General features: G+C 35.0%; 1 protein-coding gene across 30 annotated transcripts in view; it reads left to right on the top strand.

Annotated features, from left to right (window-relative positions):
• Positions 1-19,457, top strand: part of DZIP3 (DAZ interacting zinc finger protein 3) — a 104,706-nt gene that overhangs the window by 60,590 nt on the left and 24,659 nt on the right. For 22 of the 30 annotated variants that reach the window (XM_070242402.1, XM_070242391.1, XM_023623150.2 and 19 more), the window contains 8 exons: positions 554-586; positions 1,656-1,825; positions 2,643-2,687; positions 6,845-6,870; positions 8,827-8,992; positions 10,486-10,581; positions 10,732-10,859; positions 17,619-17,687. In XM_070242402.1, coding sequence (XP_070098503.1) covers positions 554-586; positions 1,656-1,825; positions 2,643-2,687; positions 6,845-6,870; positions 8,827-8,992; positions 10,486-10,581; positions 10,732-10,859; positions 17,619-17,687 — 733 coding nt within the window. The remainder of the gene's footprint in view (positions 1-553; positions 587-1,655; positions 1,826-2,642; positions 2,688-6,844; positions 6,871-8,826; positions 8,993-10,485; positions 10,582-10,731; positions 10,860-17,618; positions 17,688-19,457) is intronic. The other 8 variants (XM_070242395.1, XM_070242400.1, XM_014732642.3 and 5 more) reach the window with 1 other exon arrangement.

Raw genomic sequence — 19,457 nt, 5'->3', positions numbered from 1 at the left:
TTTCATTTGTGTATCTGCTTATGTGATTAATATCCATTGTCCCACTAACTCTATGAAAGTTGTCTTTTTTTCTTCATCATTCAGTCTCTAGAGACTAACACAGCCTGATATATCATAGGTGCTTAATGAATATTAATGGAAAAAGAGAGGGCATGCTTATCAGGGTAATCGATATCGCTAAAAAAGGCTCAAACTTTGAATGGAGGTTTGATTGATAATTGACTGTTATTACTTAATGACCTTAGACTTTGTAAATTGTAAGAATTTGCTACTTATTATATTTTAGTGCTTATATTTTAGTCATTATCTATTATAAACTATCAAAATTTTGTTTACTTTTCTTTTTCTAATCATGGGTTTATAACTTTTATGTTATAATCTAAAGATTATGCTTGTTTAAACTGGATTCATGAGTGAAAGTGCTTATTTTTACAGTTAGTTGTAACATTAATTGATGCAGTGTAAAAATCTTCTGGCTTTTCTTAGTCCCAGTCAGATATTTGTTGGTTGCATTTGCAATTTTACATCTGAATTTTTTCTTTATGTATCATAGGAATTGCTCTACAGTCAATAACAGGCAGTCAACGTAAGTATGTTTAAAAACACAATGCCTAGGTGACCTTCAATTAGGATAGCTAAGGGATATATAGGAGTTTTACTTGGTCAGATAAACTGTATGGTACACTGTAATTGTTACAAGCTTGGAAAATCATGTGAAATTACTACGGGTCAGCTGAACCTAGTATGAGCCTTTTTACTCTCTCTTGGTCCTAGTGCATGTGCCCCAGGGTTTACCCAAGTATAGTATTTTAACCTTTTGACACACGGAACACTTCAACGGGCAAAAATGCCTACCTGCTTGTTCTACCTACGCATATATGCTCCTGTTTAGTTTAGGTAGCTTTTATTGGTTAACTGTCCATTGTTAGGCTATTATCTTTTGCCAGGTGGTAAGTTGCTAATTTTTTAATTTCCATTTCTGTGCTTTTTTTTTTTCAGTATAATTCATATTCTGCAATTAAAATTATATGTAAGAAAACAACACCATGGGTTTTGTTTGGAGTAAAATTAAACTTAAGAGAATACGCTATGGGTTTTATTTGGACCTTCTGCGACCAGTCTGATGAAGTCCACAAGTTATAAGATTGAATCTCTGGGGCAATATCAAGGAGCATGGTGTCAATAAAGAGGTCACACAACAGGGGGCTGATACCCTTTCACAACCTTTGATTATGAAAAAGAAGAAAAAAGGAAAAAATAGATCTGGCTTTTCCTTCTCTTCTTTATATTTCACATTCATATCCTAAAATAATACTAGTTGCAGTATTAATAGGGTCAGTGTCAGGATACTGAGAAACGTAGTATTTAGAGTCGACTTAAGTTCTAGAATATCTAATATCTAGAGTCTACTTAAAATAACAGTAAAGTATCTTAGCATTTGGGTTCATACTGATTGGTTCTAGGCTAGTATATGTACCTATTGTTTGGTCATTGATAAATAGGCATTTCATTTTCATCTAGAAATTGAAGAAAGTAAGATGTCTGTCTTTTCTACTTATGTGATGGTGTTTTTTGTTGTAAACATATTTATAGTAGTGATAAGAGACTAAAATTGTGTGCATTCACATTTTGAGTGGTTTGTCTTTCATATTTAGGTATTGAAATAGAAGAGTTGCAGAATGAGGAAGAAGAACTAAGTCCACCTCTCATGGAATACAATATAAATGTGAAATCAAACCCTGAAATACAGTTAACAGAAATGAATAAAGATGGGGCATCGATACCCAGTGAATCTTCAACAGAATCTGTTAAAGATCTCCAGGAAGTATAAACTCTCATTAGTATTTGAATTAGAGGAACTTAATCAGGGCATTTAGTTTGTTGCATGTGCTGTACTTAAAGCTTCCCAGACAATCTTAGTTTATATTTATCATAATGTTCACACTCAGCTTGAATTGGAATGGTCCTTTCCCCACTCCTTCTTCCATAATCTTTCCTGCCTTAACCATTGATTTTCCAACACTTACTCAACACTTTTTTTATGTGCCAGGCACTATGCTAGATTTCTGAACATGTTTCTTCATCCTGAGTGATGGGAGTGGATGTGGGAGGTTAATAGAAAGTAGAAGAAAGCATAATGGGGAATAGAAGGAGGAAGAAAAGAGGAGAAAACAGACATATTTCAACACATTTGCACAGCAGTAGAATTAAAATCGTCCAGGGTGGAATCTTTGTATTTTTTTACAGATAAGTGGTAACAGTTATAATATAGTCACTAAATTCTTCTTAGGCTTAATTGTTCATCTTATGGACCTGAATATATTGATTTTTTTTTAAAGTGCCTTTTCCTTTGTTTTTTGTGCATGCACATGTGCAAGGGAGGATCTATGAGCTTTTTTCCGTAGCCTACTTATTGACGTTATATCTTGTTCTTTTACACATCAGTGATTTCTCAAGAGCGGAAGCCTGAGATTAAAGTAAAAATTGAAATGAAAAAAATTTTCCATAGAATCTAGAAAGAAAATATGATTTATATTAGAAGATAAAAGGTTTCAGTGGTTAGGAGAAATATATTTGGCAAAATAACCCATTGTGCAATTTGAATTGCATATTAATTAAATGGTTTATTTCTTACCTATCAGGTTAAGAGTAAACCAAAGAAAAAGAAAAAGACTAAGAATAAAAAGGTAAGAGATTGTGTTAGCATTGTAATAGAGGAATATCTTATTATGAACACTTAGGTTTGGTACATGGATTCACTGTTAGAACTTAAAATTAGTCCGAGTAGACATATAGCACAAATGACTTATAAATGTCAATAGCTTATTGAATATATGATTATAGATGTCTATATATGTTAGCCCTGAATGATTTAGATTTATAGTGTGCCCTACTTTAACTTCCTAAATCATAATTTATACATTTAAATATACAAATAATGAAACTGAATTAGTCACTTGGAAATTTCATTAATTTCTGCATACCACTTTCATTTTAAAAATGCCTATTCAATGTTTTAAAAACAACTTCTCATCATATTACTACTGATATGTTCAGAAGCATTTTTTAAAACCTTATGAAATCTTGATTTTCTTCTTTGTGTCTAAGATTCTGCCAACAATGCAATAAAATGTACTAAGAATGTAAGAATGTAAATATAAGAAGCTTCTTTCATGCCTCTTCCTTGTTTTTTGCCAGTTGGAAAATGAACAAGTTACTATCTGTAGCACAGTTTTTTTGTTTGTTTGTTTTTGTTTTTTTGGAGGAAGATTAGCCCTCAGCTAACTACCGCCAGTCCTCCTCTTTTTGCTGAGGAAGCCTGGCTCTGAGCTAACATCCGTGCCCATCTTCCTCTAGTTTATACGTGGGACGCCTACCACAGCATGGCTGCCAAGCACTGCCATGTCCGCACCCGGGATCCGAACCAGCGAACCCCGGGCCGCCGAGAAGCGGAACGGGCGAACTTAACCGCTGCGCCACCGGGCCAGCCCCTATCTGTAGCACAGTTTTAGCAAGAAGTCTCTTAATTGCTTAGAAAATTACAAGGGAAAGTCAAGAGTCTTTTTTTGTGGCTTGATTTTTTTTTTTAATTAAGACTATTTTTTTAGAGCAATTTTTTTTTTTTCAGAGCAAAATTTAGGGGAAGGTACAGAGACTTCCCAATATACCCCCTGCCCCCACACATGCATAGCCTCCCCCATTATCAACATCCCCCAGCAGAGTGTCACATTTATTACAATTGATGGACCTACATTGACTCATCATAACCACCCAGAGTCTAAACTTTATATTTTGGTTCACTCTTGATGTTGTACATTCCTATGGATTTTTTTTATCAAGCATACAGTTAACCACCACACTATGCAAACTTTATGGTGAAAAATGTTATTTTCTGGCCTGAAATATAGGTTTAAAATCTAGATATACTCTGTAGAGTATAGTTTAAACTGAGACTATCTGCTCACCTGCTGTTTGGTAAGCCCATGTTATTAGTCATTTGGAAGTATACACAAATTTCAATCATAAATGAAATTTAAAACCAATGAAGGTAAATTTACAAAATACTTTTTGAGATCAAGAACAAAATAAAGATTATTTATACTCTAATCAATAAAATAGCAAATCATTCTCATATTTATCATAACCGTCATTTATTACAACTTACCATTTCACTTAAAAGTTATTTTGAAAACTAAATTTTGTTTTAAAAGACATGAGTATGAAGATTTTTTTCTTACTTTTAAACAGTTCTTATCTGATAAAACACAGCTTGGTTTGTTAGTTTAGCTGATAGTTTTTATTTTTGCTAAAACATTAGTAAGTCCCATGTCTAATACTACATAAAGTTGGCCAAGTAAATCCACAGCTGTCAGACCACAAATCTAAGTTCCAAGGTGTATAGTGTGTCTCTTCCTTATTTACAAAAAATTAAAATATGATAATACTCAGATTCTCAGTTTTAGTTAAATGGAAAGCCCCACTTCTATGTCAAGTTGAAATTAAACAGGGAATAAACTACTGGAAATAAATGTAAACACCACTCAAAACTTCATATGCTAGTAATATTAAAAACTTACTGTTAAATGTCAGCAACTATCTAGGAATTTTTTTTAACATCCTAAATTTTTTTCCCATTTATTAAAAGAAGTTGAAATACTTTGAAAATGAGATAATTTTATCCAGATAAAACTTTGACATTAGAAGAGAAATTTTGTATCTTATATCTAAATTTTAAAGTATAGGACCTAAAAAATGCTGAAATTTTTGCATATGACTATTTCATATGGAACTGTCCTATTCATACACTCAATTGCTGTTATTATAGGTGCAAAGAATTGTCTAGTTGTAGTGTAAGCAACAAGTTATAGAAAGCTAAGTCAATCAGATTCTTTAATCAGGAGTTCTCATGAAAACCTCTAACGTAGAGAAATTTGCTTGTGTTATGCAGAGCGATAACAAAGTCCCTATGCATGAAATTATGTCCTCTGTTAATTATTTGTTTTGCAGCATCTCTACCTAACAATAGTTGAGTCTTAAAACACCTAGCAAGGACTCTCTGGAAGAATATGATGAAAAAGTAAAATTTGTTTAGCAAACAGAGGGGACGGTACAGATAACTTCTAACATGTATAGAGGCTTTGTAGCTACTCTATATGCTCCCTAGGAATTTACTGTTTAGCTTCTAATATATTCAAATTGTAAATAACTCTTTTGGGCACTAATTAGATCCTCTTTCCCATTCCAGCCCCCACCCAGGGGAACTGAGAGTTAGGAATAGAAAATGGAGGTGAAACAGAAGAATAGAAGGCTTTGTGGTAAAGGCTTTGGGGGGGGTTGGAGGACATGGCAGGAAATAAATTGAGCCCTTCAAATTGGATGTCCTCTCTAAAGAAGGGAAGTTGCTGAGATGCATGTAAGACAAGCTGATATGTGCACTGGCATCAGGTAGTCATGGAAAGAGCTAAAAAGGAATTTCAGAAATACTTAACTATACTAGATATGTTCATTATGAACAACCAAAGATCTTTTCAACTCAGTTATTCAAGTACACTGAAACCAAGGCAGGAGTCGATAATTCTAAATTGTAGAATCAAATCAGCACTGGACATTGGTGAGACAATGAAACGCAAAATTCCTCTTAGTATACAGACAATAAAACAAAACAAATTTGTTAAGTACATCATGAAATCTATGGAGAAGGAGACCTGAAGTTTCTTGTAAATAAGAGGTGGTAGTAGAAAGTAATATTGTAACTTATATAAGAGTAACTAATATTCTTAATAGAAGTGTAATATATAAGAGTAAGTAATAATCTTAATTTAATATATGTTGTGTCATTGATATTACCTTTAGTATGTTGCCTTTATAGTTTTATTTTAATGAACATAAAATTTAGGGCTTTTTAACATTTCCTCCAAATTGTGATCTCCCTAGCACTTCTTTTTCTATAAGATTTTTAATATATCAATGTACTTTCTCTTTATGTGTAGATTTTCAAGAACTCTTGTAGTTAGTATGGGATTCCATCAACGAGTATTACATGTACCCTGTCCCAAGACATACCAATAGGTACAAACTCAGCCCCAATACTCACTTCCAATTTCTGAATTAATGATTTTCAACTGTTTCATGACTCAGTGGTAGATTACAAAATCAATTTAGTGGGTCACAACTACTATTTTAAAAACGGAAATAGAATTAGTAGAAATAAAAAAAAATTCCAGAATTAAGACAAGTCCATTTTCTTAGTCAGTTCTGGCTGCGGTAACAAACTACTGTAGACTGAGTGGCCTAAACAATAGACGTTTATTTCTCACAGTTCTGGAGGCTGGAAAGTCCAAGATCAAGGTGCCAGCCAGTTCATGTCTGGTGAGGGCCCTCTTCTTAGTGTGCAGATGTCTACCTTCTTGTTAAATCATCACATGGTGGGGAGAGAGAGAGAACTAGCTCTCTTGTCTCTTCTTAGAAGGGCACTAATCCCACCATGAGGACTCCACAGCATGATCTAAACCTAATTACCTTCATTGGCTGTACCTCCAATTACCATCACATAGATCACATGGAGGTGAAGTTAGGATTTCAACATACTAATTTTTGTGGGACAGAAATATGCAGTCCATAACACATATAATAGAAGTAAGGTTTATTTCATGGAACTCAGATTTGTTTTATACTTATGTATAAAGATATTTATGTAAGTGTGTTTACATCATGGTATAAAATGCATTTCTTATTTTGGTTGTGGTCAAAAAACTTTAAGAAACACTGACCTAAATGAAGTCAGATCACTATACCGTATTGACGTAGTTGATATTGATTGCTAATTCTTGATGCTATTTTTCAGAATAAGGAATCAAAAGAAGAGCAAGTGTAAGTATTAGTTTATTTAATTTTTAAATTTTTCTTAGTACTTTGAAAGTATGCCTTGCCATTATGACACAGCCTTGTCTTGGGAAGTAGTCTCACTAAGAGAAGAAGGGACAGGTCCTTGTCTTAATAAGTTGTCACCTTTTTAGAGAAAGCAACAAAAAGTTAAAGTCTCATTTATTTTGGGAGAATAGAATCTCCCACCATTTTTCTATAAGGCTACTCAAGAGTCATCCAATGCTAACTGCTTTATTCAAGGACTAATTTGGGTCCAGCATAAAATCTTTTAAAATAAATCCTAAATTATGGTTAGCCAAGTCTAGATTAAATAAGACAACCTTAAAGAAGAGATCATTGTTTGTTCCAGTGGTGCCCTTACAAAAGAGTTGTTTGGTTTGTTTAGTTAACCTGAGGTGGTGTTTTTTTTTTATCCCAATTGTTGAGTGAATTTTGAACCTTTCCTAGAAATCATTTAATGTCTAAAGATCACTGTGAGCTATATTATACAACCATATGTTTGATGATAGTGTGGTAGAGGAAGGAAGCAGGGGAGACATTCCATGAAGGGGTCGTTATATCCATCAAAAAGTTTGTTAACTGAAAATTACTAACTTTAGAGAACTCATTGTAAGGACATAAATTAATATATCTTTAAAATGGTAACAAGAACATATTTTGTTAATGGTAACGCCATTACGTGTATTTAGTATTTTCTCATTGATAATGGATATGGTTTACTTGGTAAGTAAATAGTTCATCATCCAAGATGGGTTTTCACTTTCCCTGTCAACAAGTTGAGCCACCAGAGCAGTAGTTTTTTGGTTTTTCTTTTTTTTCAGGCTATGTCTAGATGCCATAAAAGTAACTTACTAAAGAATGAAACAGTGTCATCAATCATTTTGCTCATTTTGCTTACAGTGTAGACCAAACCTGGATGATCATCAGATCGCCCAAGGAGCTTTGCTTTTAAATGAGAATTTTCAAATATACACAAAAGTGAAGAGAATAATATATCTACAGTAGTATATATGCGTATCATCCTGATTCAACATTTATCACTATTTTTCCACATTTGCTTCAATCTAACCTTAACATTTGTTCTGTGTTGAAATGTTTGCAATCCCAAATATCATGTAATTTTACCTTTACATGCTTCAGTTTGCATCTTTTAGTAATATGAACATTTTCCTATATTATCACAATGCTATTATTATACTTTAAAAATTTAGAAATAATCTGGAGCTTTTCAAAAATACAAATCATATTTTTACAGTTGTTGAGGTGTCTGGAATAATGTAATTTTTAGAAAGCTCTTCAGGTAATTTGGAAACTGAAAGAATAGTAGCATGCCTTTCAATTTTAGACATAGGTATAAAAATGGGTTAATTGCCATTGTACATGCAGTATTTTCATTCTTTTTTCAATGGTTCCTAGTTAATGAAATCCATGTTGTCACTACAGTGTTTTTAAAGTCCTATTGCAAAAGAAACTTCCATTTTAAAATCTACTTTATGTTGCTATTTGTAGTCCTCTATTTAAATGTATACTGGACCTAAGCACTGAAGTTGATTAAACCAACTTACCTCTCAAGAATGTTGTGATGATGAAATAATATAGCAGATGTGGAAATGCTTGTCAGTATTTCCCAAAGTATTGTTTCCCAAAGTAACTGATGTTAATAATTATAATTTGACAAGTGAACTATGGTCTCATAATTCCTGAAAACACTGGGATGAACAGAATAGGTACCTCGATTGAGTGCCATCTCAAATATACTAAAATTCATTGTGAATCTTCAAGAGAAATACACAGCATGATCACTGTCCAAACTTTCTTTGACCATGAGCCCTTCTGAATCTGAGCATCTCATGAGACCAGTACAGTATTAATTTGGGAAACAATGGCTTAGATGAAAAGAACTACACAATTATAAAAGATCACCTTATGTCACCACTATAGCCCAAAAATGGTAGGAAAGGAAGAGCAGTTGAAGAAAGAGCCAGTAAATCTACACCCAGTCAGTAGATTTATGAAAGATGATGCAAGTGATGTTCAGGAAGATTCTGCTACTGAAGACAAGTTCTATAGCCTGGATGAATTGCATATTCTGGACATGATAGAGCAGGTAAGCCTGATTGGAGATGGTACAGCCCTGCCTTCCTTCTTCCAGAAACTATTGTTAACCTTTGTTTTCCCCATGACTCTTGAACAGCGTGTTAACCTGGTGGTTTATGGTGTGTTTGTGAGGAGACAGAAAAAATAGGAAAGGAAGGACAGAGGGATAGATGATGGAAAAATGAACCTTAGGAGCTGGAAACTTTGCACTTTACCTCTCAAGCCATTTCCTAGCTTTTTAACTGTTGGGCAGAGTTGATTACAAATGCATTCCTTACAAAAAGTTTTCAAATACCAGAAGAAAAAACCCCATGAAATCTTGGCATAATCCCATTGGATTAAATTTCATGAGAAAGATAGTTTTATAAAACAAAGTTATTCATTTTTTAAAATTAAACCTGGTTGTTACCATGAAATGTCTACAAGAAATGTTAACGTACAACAATTTTTTTCTTTGGTTCCTTTCCTGGTAGTAGTCACTGATGGGAATGACGTACCTATATGTGAAGGTACGTGTGAACATGGTTTAAGTGCTCAATAGAGCACTTAATCAGACAAAGCATATGAAAGTTTCTTTTTTGAGAAACCAGTTGCTTTACCTACCCGTGAGAATTCTATCCTGTGGTAATTTTATGGTAACCTGTTCCATGGTTTAAGTATAATAATATATGATGTGTAGGAATATTGATTGTCTCAGGGTACGGTTAGTACAGTGATTCCCTGACTGATAGTACAACACTCATGTAACTGTCATACCTTTGTTTTCTCCTTTCCAGTTATGATGTTAGAATATGTATATTTTAACTGAAATAGCGTATTCTGAGCTTTGGGTATCACACTAAAGTTTAAATGTGGGGTCTTTGGTTTTCGTTCAATAGTCATGAGAACTGTGAGAATTCAAAAATAGGATCAAAATGTCACAGGTCTTTTGAAAAATGTTTATTCATTCATTTATTCAAAAAACATTTAGCCCCTGCTTTGTGTCAAGAGCTATTCTAAGATATGGTCCCTGTGATCATAGTGTTTACAATCCAGTGGAGAAGTCAAATATTAAACTAAGGTGATAATTACCAAGATAATAATTAAATGCTTGAGCTAATTAAGACTGCCTGAGTTAGAATTCAGCCTCCTCCACTTACTGTCTTTGTGACCTTGGGCATGTTACTCAGTTTTATCATCTCTAAAATGGGAATAATGAGTTCCTCCTCATATGGTTCTTATGACAATAAAAGCATTCCAAAAGAAGCAGCTTAAAAACTGGTAAGCATGCAGGTAATATCGTTCATAGGTAGTAGTAGACAAGTAACTATGGTATTGTTTAGTGAATGCTGTAACTGGGGAGAGGCAGATTCATCTAAACTAATCAGGAAGTGATATTTGCATTGAGACCTATAAAGCATGAGTAGGAATTAAATGGCAATTTATAAATCTCCTTTAAATAACTAAAATATTAGAGCTTTTTTTAGAGGAAAATAAAGTATGCATATTCCATTTGCTCAATAGGGCTCAACCAGCAAGGTGACTGCAGAATATGGAGAAACTGAGAAGGAAAAGCTTGCTCGACAACGGCAACTTTATAAATTGCACTATCAGTGTGAAGTAAGTACTTTTGCCATTAGATCTGAGGTGAGTCAGAGGTAGTTCAAATGTTAAACTTAATCATATTTTCTTTTTTTAAAGGTAATTTTTACCTTTCAATTTCTTGTGATTTAAAACAGAATTACTGAAGTTATATTTTTCATTGATCAGGATTTCAAAAGACAATTGAAAACAGTGACTTTTCGATGGCAAGAAAACCAAATGCAGATTAAAAAGAAAGACAAAATCATTGCATCTCTTAACCAACAAGTGGCTTTTGGAATCAATAAGGTTTCCAAGTAAGTGCAAATCTATTGATAACAGGAAATTCTGGGTGTGCTCCATAATGAACACTATCTTTAAAAGATAATCCCTGTGTAACCACTAGGTGGCATTGTGACTGCACGTCAAGAACTGCGAACCACAGGCCTTCACTTTGCTTAAAAACCAACTGTATTTTTTTTTTTTTTTTAAGATTTTATTTTTTCCTTTTTCTCCCCAAAGCCCCCCCCCGGTACATAGTTGTGTATTCTTCGTTGTGGGTTCTTCTAGTTGTGGCATGTGGGACGCTGCCTCAGCGTGGTCTGATGAGCAGTGCCATGTCCGCGCCCAGGATTCGAACCAACGAAACACTGAGCCGCCTACAGCGGAGTGCGCGAACTTAACCACTCGGCCACGGGGCCAGGCCCAAACCAACTGTATTTTTGACTTGACAGCTGGATTAAGAAATAACCAACTGTTCACTCTATATATTAAGCTTTTCATGTATTGGCTGAACAAGTGTGAAGATAATAGAATTACATGAGAAAGCTAATTAACTTTCAGGTCATGACTCTAATCTGTGAAAATGTGATCAATGATTGGCTGTTTCTTTACAGCTTATGATGAGTACATTTCTCAAAGACACCATGGAATCACTTGCATGCTTTTTAATGTTGGTCTCTCAGAGTATTTGTGTTCTAAGCCTAAGAGATTGAAAAGAAATCAAATTTCTGGAGACTCTTCCCACCCTTACCATTCTCATTTTACTTACAACCTTAAGTATTAAATGCCTAAGACTAAAAATTCTGATTTAATAGGGGAAAAAAAAGTGTCCTGCTTTATTCTCTTTGTACAAATCACTGCCTTCAACTAGTACCAGATGAAATAGTAATATAATTTGTAACACATTATTTTCTTTTTAAAGATTTTATTTTTTTCCTTTTCCTCCCCAAAGCCCCCCAGTACATGGTTGTATATTCTTAGTTGTGGGTCCTTCTAGTTGTGGCATGTGGGATGCCTCCTCAGCGTGGCTGGATGAGTGGTGCCATGTCCGCGCCCAGGATTTGAACCGACAAAACACTGGACCGCCTGCAGCGGAGCAGGCGAACTTAACCACTCAGCCACTGGGCCGGCCCCTGTAACACATTATTTTAATAAACAGTAGTACCACAAGATACCACTCATCCATGAAGTCTAATTTGAAATCTATTGCAGTTCCTAGACTGCTAATAGGGAGAATAGACAAGTTCTAGGGAATATCTTAGTGTAAGGAGTCCAGGATACTAATTGTAAAATGGGAGAAATATTTGGCAAAGAGTTAGGCCTTAAATTTTCTCCCACATATCGTATTATCCAACCTGAAAGAGTTTTTAGGAAGAATTGGATGCCATAGCTCTGGAAACATAGTATCAGTTACAAAGACTTTCAGGCTTGTCCCTGCTGGAGTTAGAGAGATCCTTCAAGTTCAGAAGGAGGTGAGGACCTGAGATAGCTCAGGCAAACTAAGCTGGCTACAGTCACTTAAGAACCCACCCTTCAGGATTCATAACTTTGTTTTTTAGCCTGGAAGATAATGACCAAACCAGAAATATGTTATATGATATCAGAGATCAGAAGAGTAATGCCATCCATGCCAATGAGCTGCCTCTCTCCTTCACCCTCTGAGTCTATCCCTCCCCAACTCTGAGAGCTGACCCAGGCACCCTTGTATGTTTGAGACTACAAACAGACCACTTCAGAAAACGCATATGTCTTCACACAATGACTATTCAGGGTTCACCCTTCACCAGATATTAATCAAGTGCTTAATGTGTGCAAAGAATTATGTAAGGCACATGGAAGATACCAAGGTGTGTCAGATGTTGACTGTGAGCTAATGGAGAGTGTAGATTAATATGAGGGGATTAAAATTACACATAACAGAGCGACTCCCAGTTCCATCAAGATGTAATAGCTCCAGGCAAGCCTCCCTTCTTAGAACTAAAACACCCTAGATATAACACAACAAACAAACATAGGAAGACTCTGAAAGGTGGAAGAAGAAAGTAGACTGTGTAGAGACCTTGGGATTGAGGAATGATAGACAGTGATTTTCCTTATTGCCTCCCACATATCCCAGACAGGGTGCTGCAGAAATCTCTAACCTAGAATTGCCAGTGGGCACAGGGCAAAAAATCTCCAAGAAAAGCCTGTTCCCTCTAGCCAAAGGATCAGGAAAAGGAAGATATAACAACAGAAAACCTCTTTGGACTACCCACTGACTCCAGCCAAACACTGATGGCCCCACACCACCCCTTGAAGCAGGTAGGGCACTCTGACAAAGGCAGATGGCAGAAATCAGATTCCCCTGCTGGGGTAGCAGTACTGAGCAGGCAGCTGATCTTCCTTTCCCCACCAGCCAGAAGCAGGTAGTACTTCAGTTTCTCTGCCAGGATAGCTTCAGTGTGGTTCAACTGGGAGCTAAGCCTTTACCTCTACCCCACATTAGTGAGACTTAACAAAGTGATCTGAGGTGAGCTAGTCAGTACTAGCTTTCATCCATGCTCTCCTCAGAGGGAGCTGAGTCTCCACCACTGGGGCTAGTTGGCACTCATTTTTTCCCTGTCTCCCCAGTTGGTGCCAGAGGGCCAAACAGGGAGCTCTTGCACCTCTCCACCCTACAGCAACAAGGTAGTGTGAGTCAGCCCTTCTGTATTTCACTTGAAGTAGGAAAAGATTGATACCAGTAGACTGCATATGCATATTGTAATACCTAGTGCAACCACTAAGAAAGCTGCACAAAGAAATTTACTCAAAAACACTATAAATAAGTCAATAATGGAATCTTAAAAGATGTTCAAATAACCTTCAAGAAGATAAGAGAATCAGAGAAAACAAACAGAAAGCAAATAATAAAATGACAGACTTACGCCCTAACATATCAATAATTACCTTAAATGTAAATGGTCTAAATATGCCAATTAAAAGAAAGAGACTGGCAGAGTGGATTTTAAAAACAAAACAAAAAAATGAGATTCAATAATAGCCTGTTTACAAGAAACTTCAGTTTCAACAACAAAGGTAGGTTGAAAGTAAAAGGATAGTAAAAGATATACCAAGCAAACATTAATCAAAAAAAGCAGGAGTGGCTATATTAATATCAGATACAATGGACTTCAGAGCAAAGAAAACTACTGGAGATAAAGAAGCACATTTCATTATAATAAAATGATCAATCTAATAGGAAGACAAAAGAACCTAAAGGTGACAACAGAGACTCAAAATACATGAAGCAAAACTTGATAGAACTGAAAGGAGGAATAGAAAAGTGTATAATTATAGTAGGTGACTTCAACACTGTACTTGCAGGAGTTTACAGAACTACTAGACAAAATCCGCAAGGATATAGAAGACCTGTACAACACCATCAACCAGTCGGATCTGTTTGATATTTATAGAACACTCCACCAGGCGACAGCAGAATATGTATGCTTTCAAGTGCCCACAGTAAATAGGCCAAGATAGATCATATCATGGGCCATAAAACAAACCTCAATAAATTCAAAAGGATTGAAATCATGCAAAGCATATACTCAAAACACTTGGAAGCTATACAATACATTTCTAATTAATCCATGGGTCAAGGAAGAGGTCTCAAGGGAAATAAAAATACATGGAACCAAATTAATATGAAAATACAATATATCAAAATTTGTGGGACACAGCTAAAGCAGTTCTGGGATGATTTATAGCACTAAGTGTACACATTAGAAAAGGAGAAAAGTGTCAATTGAATAATAGAAGCTACCTCAAGAACCCAGAAAACAAAAAGCAAAATAACCCAAAACAAGCATAAGAAAACAGTAAAGATTAGAAATAATGAAATTGGAAACAGAAAAACGCTAGAGAACATCCATGAAACAAAGAGTTATTACTTTGAAAAGATCAATAAAATTGACAAACCTCTAGCAAAATTGACAAAAAAAGAGAAGACACAAATTGCCACCACCAGGATTAGAACACTGATGTCACTACTGGCCCTGCAGACATCAGAGAATTATGCTGCATGAAAAAAGCCTATCCCCAAAGCTTGTATACCATAGTCCCCCTATCTGCAGGGGATACAGTCCAAGACCCCAAGGGATGCCTGAAAATGTGGGTAGTACCTACCCAAAGAAAACGTGGATAATACGCACTGTTTTTTGGTATATCTACATATCTATGATAAAGTTTAATTTATAAATTAGGCACAGTAAGAGATTAACAACAACTAATAATAAAATAGGACAATTATAACAATATATGGTAATAAAAGTGGTCTTTTGAATGTTGTCTCTCTCAAAATATCTTATTGTACTGTACTCACCCTTTTTCTTGTGATGATGTGAGATGATAAAATGCCTCCGTGATGAGATGAAGGGAAGTGAATGATGTAGGCATTAGGACATAGGATTAGGCTACTATTGACCTGACAATAGGTCAGAAGGAAGATCATCTGTTTCTGGACCATGGTTGACCATGGGTAACTGAAACCTTGGATAAGGAGAGACTGCTGTGCTGTATGATTCCATTTCTATAACATTCTTGAAATGACAAAATTTTGAAAATGATAAAGTAATAAAAATGGAAAACAGATTAGTGATCCCAAGGTTATAAGGAGGAGATGGGAGTGGGAGGGAAGTAGGTATGGGTTATAAAAGGGCAAAATGAGGGATCCTTGTGGTAATAAAAAACTAGTCTATATCTTGAACTGTATCACTGTCAACATTCTGGTTATTATATTATATTATCTTTTTCCAAGATGTTACCATTGGGGGAACGTGGGTAAAGGGTACGTGGGATCTGTCTGTTTTATTTCTTATACCTTTATGTGAATCTATGATTATCTCAAAAAGTTTAACATCTTAAAAAAGTACAGATAAATAACTGTCAGATGGAGCTACACGTAATGGGGGTTTTGTAGGGTAAAAAGAGTACTTTTGATTGTTGTGATAAGCAAGAACTTCAATGAAGACATAGAATTGAACCTAGGCTAGGTAGGATGAGATGGGAGAAAAGACCAAGGGGATCCAGGCAGAGAGGAAAGCATGAACCTTGTGTGTGTTCTCATAAAAGTTTGTGAGCCTTTCTTTGTTTAATTGATCATGTCCCAAGAGTATGTGATAAAAGTATAAATATTCTTTACTTGTAAAATGTTGATTTCTTTCATCTTAGAATATGGTGTTTATTAGGAAGCAAAAAAAAAACCTTTCTTCTTTGGCCTAATTCAATGCCAGTCCTACAGTAAGTGTTTGGTAAACATTTGTTGTTAATAATTGCAGTGTTAACAAAGAAGATTTATATAAAAGTGACATATTTTGCACAAATTACAATAGCCTCTTAATAAATGTTAAGAAACTGCTGTCAATAAAATCCATGTAATAAACTTGATAGCCAGCCAGATTAAGCTTGAGAACTTTAGATCTTTTAGAAAAGAAAATCTCATCCCACCCTATCATGTAACTCACGAGAAAAGACGACTGAGAGAAGTTCATTTCTTGAACATAAAAAAGTTGGTTCATATCTGAGCTGGATGATAGGAACTATGCCTATCTTATCTTCTGTTATTTAAGAATCCAGGTTCTGAACTCCCCACCAGCTCTGCCAACTTTTCTCGCCCACTCTAAACTTGAGCTGGGTAAAACATTGAAGTAATAGAAGTACACAAAGGAAAGGAAGATGTCAACCTTAGAAATCTTACTACTTTTCAGCTCTCTACATACTCCTGTATACTATAGTAACAGAGATTGCATTTCTTATTCTTTACCTGGGAACATGATCTCCTTAATATACAAAGAGACCTGGCTTCTTTTCATTGCATTTTCAGTCCAATAGAACATTGATTGTAAGTTTAAAGGTGAGTGGGTAGTCTCTGAAATTGGATAGTGAGCTGTCCACACGTTTGAAGTCATTGTTTAAGGTTTTATCATTCCAATAATTTCTATTAACCAAAACTCCTCTGTATCCCAAGTATTTGAACATATCAGAGACTTCAAGAGAAATGTGCTTTTGCTGTAAATCTCTTCATTTTGAAGCAAATTAACAGGTTAATGTAAAAGCTTAGTTATGAAGAGAAATACAGCAGCATGAGGGAGGAACATCAAAAGTGGTATGTGAATGAATATATGTTGACCAAAAAGTATTACTTTGCATTTCTCGTAAGAGCTTCTTGCATATTATTTTTAAGCTAATCCCAGGTTATGTTTTCTGATTTATAGAAATTTTAACCCAATCTTCTCATGATTAGGGCATGTGAATGATTCCCCAGTTATAATTTATAGTTTTAATTAAAATTCTTGTTGGCACACAGCCTCATTACTTCTGTATTTAAGGTCTGATTTCTTTCACACATTGTCTTCAATAATTTGCATGACTTAATTTGGTATCTCTTTAAGGAACTTAAACTTCTCAATTCCACACAAGCCTAGAAAATCAGAAGATACCATTTCTCTGTTTTCTAATGGGTAAACTTACAAAGAGCTAAAAACATTTTTCTGATTCATTGAGCTGGGGGTACAAGATAAGATAACTCTTCTCTTTGGCTTTCTAATTTACGTGTTAGAATTTAGTTCTTTCTTTGGGAAGTCAGTAAGTCAGACGTGAGAAAGAAAAAACATAAATTTTAGAAGGACTAAGTATAGGAGTCCAGTTATTGTCAGGCTCAAGATTTGTGGCCCAAAACACACATACTTAGTCCCTCCTCAACTACAAGTAGTGCCGTTCTGACTATATTAATGACAAATAATTTCTAATGTTTTATAACTTTCTTCTTTTCTTAGATTACAGCGTCAGAGTCATGCTAAAGATAATGAAATCAAGAACCTTAAAGAGCAACTTTCCATGAAGAGGTACAAACAGCTGTTGTTTTGGTTCAGAGCACCCTCTTGAAACTGTGTATTCCACTCAGCTTGTTCTGGCTAGTGTAGCCATGTAATTTATCATCCAAACTGGGGTACTTTTGAGCATGAAATTGAGCAGTATTATTAACTATGCTGGGACAGTAGATATAAACTGGAAGTGTCCTAGGCAAATTGGGTGATATGTTCATCTTAGCTCTGGCCCTAGAAAGCTACTGCGAGAGATTAGGTCAGCAAATTTATGGTCCCCCAACAAACTGTCAGGGACTAGAGCTTATGAGTTCTTATCTTTTTACCCTGATCAGTACTACCAGGTGTGACTGCTTTATGAAACTGACTAAGTTTTATTCTGATTCTCACACGTTTTTCCCTGTAGGTAATTTCTTTATAATAGCTTTTTTGAGATCTAATTCATATAGCGTAAAATTCACCCTGTTAAAGTATACAGTTCATTGGTTTTTAGTATATTCATGGAGGTGTACAACCATCACCACTATCTAATTCCAGAACATTTTTATCACCCTAAAAAGAAACCCTGGATCCATTAAAAGTCACTCCTCATTCTACCCTTCCACAGCTTCTGTCAACCTCTAATCTATTTTTTTCTCTCTGGATTTGCCTATTCTGGACATTTCATATAATTGGAATCTTATAATGTGGCCTTTTGTGATTTACTTCTTCCACTAAGTTAATGTTTTCAAGATTCATCCATGCTGTAGCGTGTATCAATATTCATCCCTTTTTATGGATAAATAATATTCCATTGTATGGGTATACCATATTCTTTTTTACCTTTATATCAGTTGTTGGACATTTCATTTGTTTCCATTTTTTAGCTATTATTAATGCTGTTATGAACTTTAATGTACAAATTTTTGTGTGGACATGTTTTCAATCCTCTTGGGTGTATACCTCAGAGTGAAATTGCAGAGATTTTGCAGTAAACTCTGTGTTTAACTTTTTGAGGAACTGCCAAAATGTTTCCCAAATGACTGCACCATTTTACCATCCCACCAAGAATGGATGAAGGTCCTGATTTCTCCATACCCTCACCAATACTTGTTAGATTATCTGTCTTCATTTTACCCATTGTAGTAGATGTGAAGTGGTATATCACTATGGTTTTGATTTGCATTTTCCTAATGATTATTTATATTGAGCATCTTTTCACGTGCTAATTGGCCATATACATAAATGTATCTACTTGGAGAAATGTCTATTCAAATCCTTTGGCCATTTTGTAAATTGGGTTGTCTTTTATTATGACGTTTTAAGAGTTCTTTGTATGTGCTGGATACAAGTACTTATCAGATACATGGTTTGCAAATATTTTCTCCCTTCTGTGGGTTGTCATCTTACTTTCTTGATGATGTTCTTTGAAGTACAGAGGTTTTTAGTTTTGATGAAGTCCAGTTTATCTATTTTTTCTCTTGTTCTTGTAGGCAAATTTTGAACAATTATATAATGGCATAATAATTCCTCTTGGTGGAGTTAATGTATCTCCTTGAATATTTTATGATTTTTTTCCCCCTCAAAACATGATGGCCTTAATGGTAGTAATAATATATTATTTTATCAAGCTTCTCATCAGTGTTTGTCAGGTACTCAAGCATCCAGATGTTTCTAATAATAAAACATTGAGGATAGACTTTGTGAAAGTCCCTATTACAATGTTATATTTCCAATTAATTGTTTTCATTAAAAACATAATTTGGTTTGTATGCTCTCGAGTTCTGGGGCTCAAGTGTAGGAAGCTGAAAT

Source organism: Equus caballus, chromosome 19 (assembly GCF_041296265.1).
Source record: "Equus caballus isolate H_3958 breed thoroughbred chromosome 19, TB-T2T, whole genome shotgun sequence".
NCBI lineage: Eukaryota > Metazoa > Chordata > Mammalia > Perissodactyla > Equidae > Equus > Equus caballus.
Note: the sequence above shows the minus strand (reverse complement) of the source record. Positions and strands in the feature narration are given on the sequence as shown.